Source organism: Uranotaenia lowii, chromosome 2 (assembly GCF_029784155.1).
Source record: "Uranotaenia lowii strain MFRU-FL chromosome 2, ASM2978415v1, whole genome shotgun sequence".
NCBI lineage: Eukaryota > Metazoa > Arthropoda > Insecta > Diptera > Culicidae > Uranotaenia > Uranotaenia lowii.
This window is the reverse complement of record NC_073692.1, coordinates 273,602,505-273,603,941: the sequence shown is the minus strand read 5'-3', so window position 1 is coordinate 273,603,941 and position 1,437 is coordinate 273,602,505. Positions and strand designations below refer to the sequence as shown.

Sequence of the window (1,437 nt, the reverse complement as noted above, 5' to 3'; positions counted from 1 at the left end):
TAATTTATAGACATTTTATTGCTAGCATTTCCTTACTTGTGCTTTTACATAAACTGTTATAGGACCTTCCAGATTGTGTTGATTATATCATTCTAGAATAGAGAATTATTGTTCTAAAAAATAAGTACAGCTGTTAAAAATGATGTTTCTCAAATGATTGAAAATGCACATTTGTTGAATAGTTCATAATGGAATGATAATTTATTTTCACCACCTATTCAGCTCTCATCCTCTTCTCGTTTGACCCCATTTGGCAACAGCATTCTCGTAGATGCACTGATACACATCGAATGCCGTGCTACATAGTATGGGAACCACATCCTTGGTACATTTTTCATAAACTGCTGCAGAATATTTCGGCCTTATGAAACGGCTTACGAATTTCTGGATCGTATCTTGGTTGAAACTAAGATCATCGTTCATAAAGCCAGCTCTCTTCACAATGCACTCACCAAAACACTAGAAGGAAAAATCACTTATTGATGTTTAACAATATTCGTTCACAACTTTTTTTACCTCGATCAATGGCGATCTGATTGAAAAGTCTCCACTTCTGATGGCATTATACGTTTCGTTATCTACACCATATTCCCCACGACAAGCGTTGTAGGCTGCCAGAATGTTTTGACTCCGCTAGAATAGATAATACAGAATCGATCATATTTGTAAATAATCTGGTCAGACATTTTGAGTTTCGTTACCGACTGGCCAAGATACGTTGTGAGCAGCAAACACGCAAGGAAAATTTTGGATTTCACCATTCTGTCTGATCGGTCGATGTAAACTAACTGACGGTTTGACCATCTTTAGTATTTAGTTTTATCTTGAGCTGCTCGTGAACTACGCCCACGCATCTTGACAATTTTGGGAGAAACACTTTCACTGTTCATTTTGGGCAAACCGCCTCCTAGCTAACGGAACATCAACCCAATTTTTGGGCTTTCTTTAGGGTGCATTGTTAGCGTGCTTGTGTCTGAAAAAAGATTTTATTTTATTCAATGCATTTAAAATTTATACATCAATGACAAAAAGCTGGTTTTATATCCCAGTAGAATGTGCAATTTATTGAAAACAGAATCGTTTTTTTTTTAAATTAAAAACATCAGAAAAAAGCGTTGATACTAGGGGATTTTTTTTTATTATCTGACGGGTTTGCGCCGGAGGTCTTCAGATTTTCCCCAAAATTGAAAATTTGGTTCATTTTTGCGACTTAAAAACACATGTATTTTTTCAGATTTCTAACATTTTTATTTTTCGAGTTAGCTTCGGTTAGATTTTTTTGTAAATAAAAAACAACCATTTTTCAAAGCTACATAACTCTGTTGTTTCTCAACGGAAATTATAAAATAGCACATCAAAATGCATTGAAATTTTATCAGCTTTCCAAATAGAATAGTTGAAAAAAATTAAATAATGACCTTCAACATGAAAAGTTGT

General features: G+C 34.3%; 1 protein-coding gene across 1 annotated transcript; it reads right to left on the bottom strand.

The window, feature by feature from the left end:
* Nucleotides 1-205: 205 nt before the first annotated feature.
* Nucleotides 206-838, bottom strand: LOC129748307 (general odorant-binding protein 56d-like). The gene is made up of 3 exons (XM_055742855.1): nt 702-838; nt 517-633; nt 206-459 (listed from the first exon to the last, which is right to left on the bottom strand). Exons 1-3 carry the CDS (start codon nt 759-761, stop codon nt 226-228), a joined length of 411 nt encoding a protein of 136 aa, XP_055598830.1. The 5' UTR covers nt 762-838; the 3' UTR covers nt 206-225.
* Nucleotides 839-1,437: the final 599 nt, after the last annotated feature.

What these genes read in the sequence shown, in the direction of transcription:
- LOC129748307 (XM_055742855.1), bottom strand. Translation starts at nt 761, where the DNA reads ATGGTGAAATCCAAAATTTTCCTTGCGTGTTTGCTGCTCACAACGTAT. An exon ending in CAACGTATCTTGGCCAGTCG is followed by an intron (nt 634 to 701) that starts GTAACGAAACTC and finishes TATCTATTCTAG; the next exon opens with CGGAGTCAAAACATTCTGGC. An exon ending in TCAGATCGCCATTGATCGAG is followed by an intron (nt 460 to 516) that starts GTAAAAAAAGTT and finishes TTTTCCTTCTAG; the next exon opens with TGTTTTGGTGAGTGCATTGT.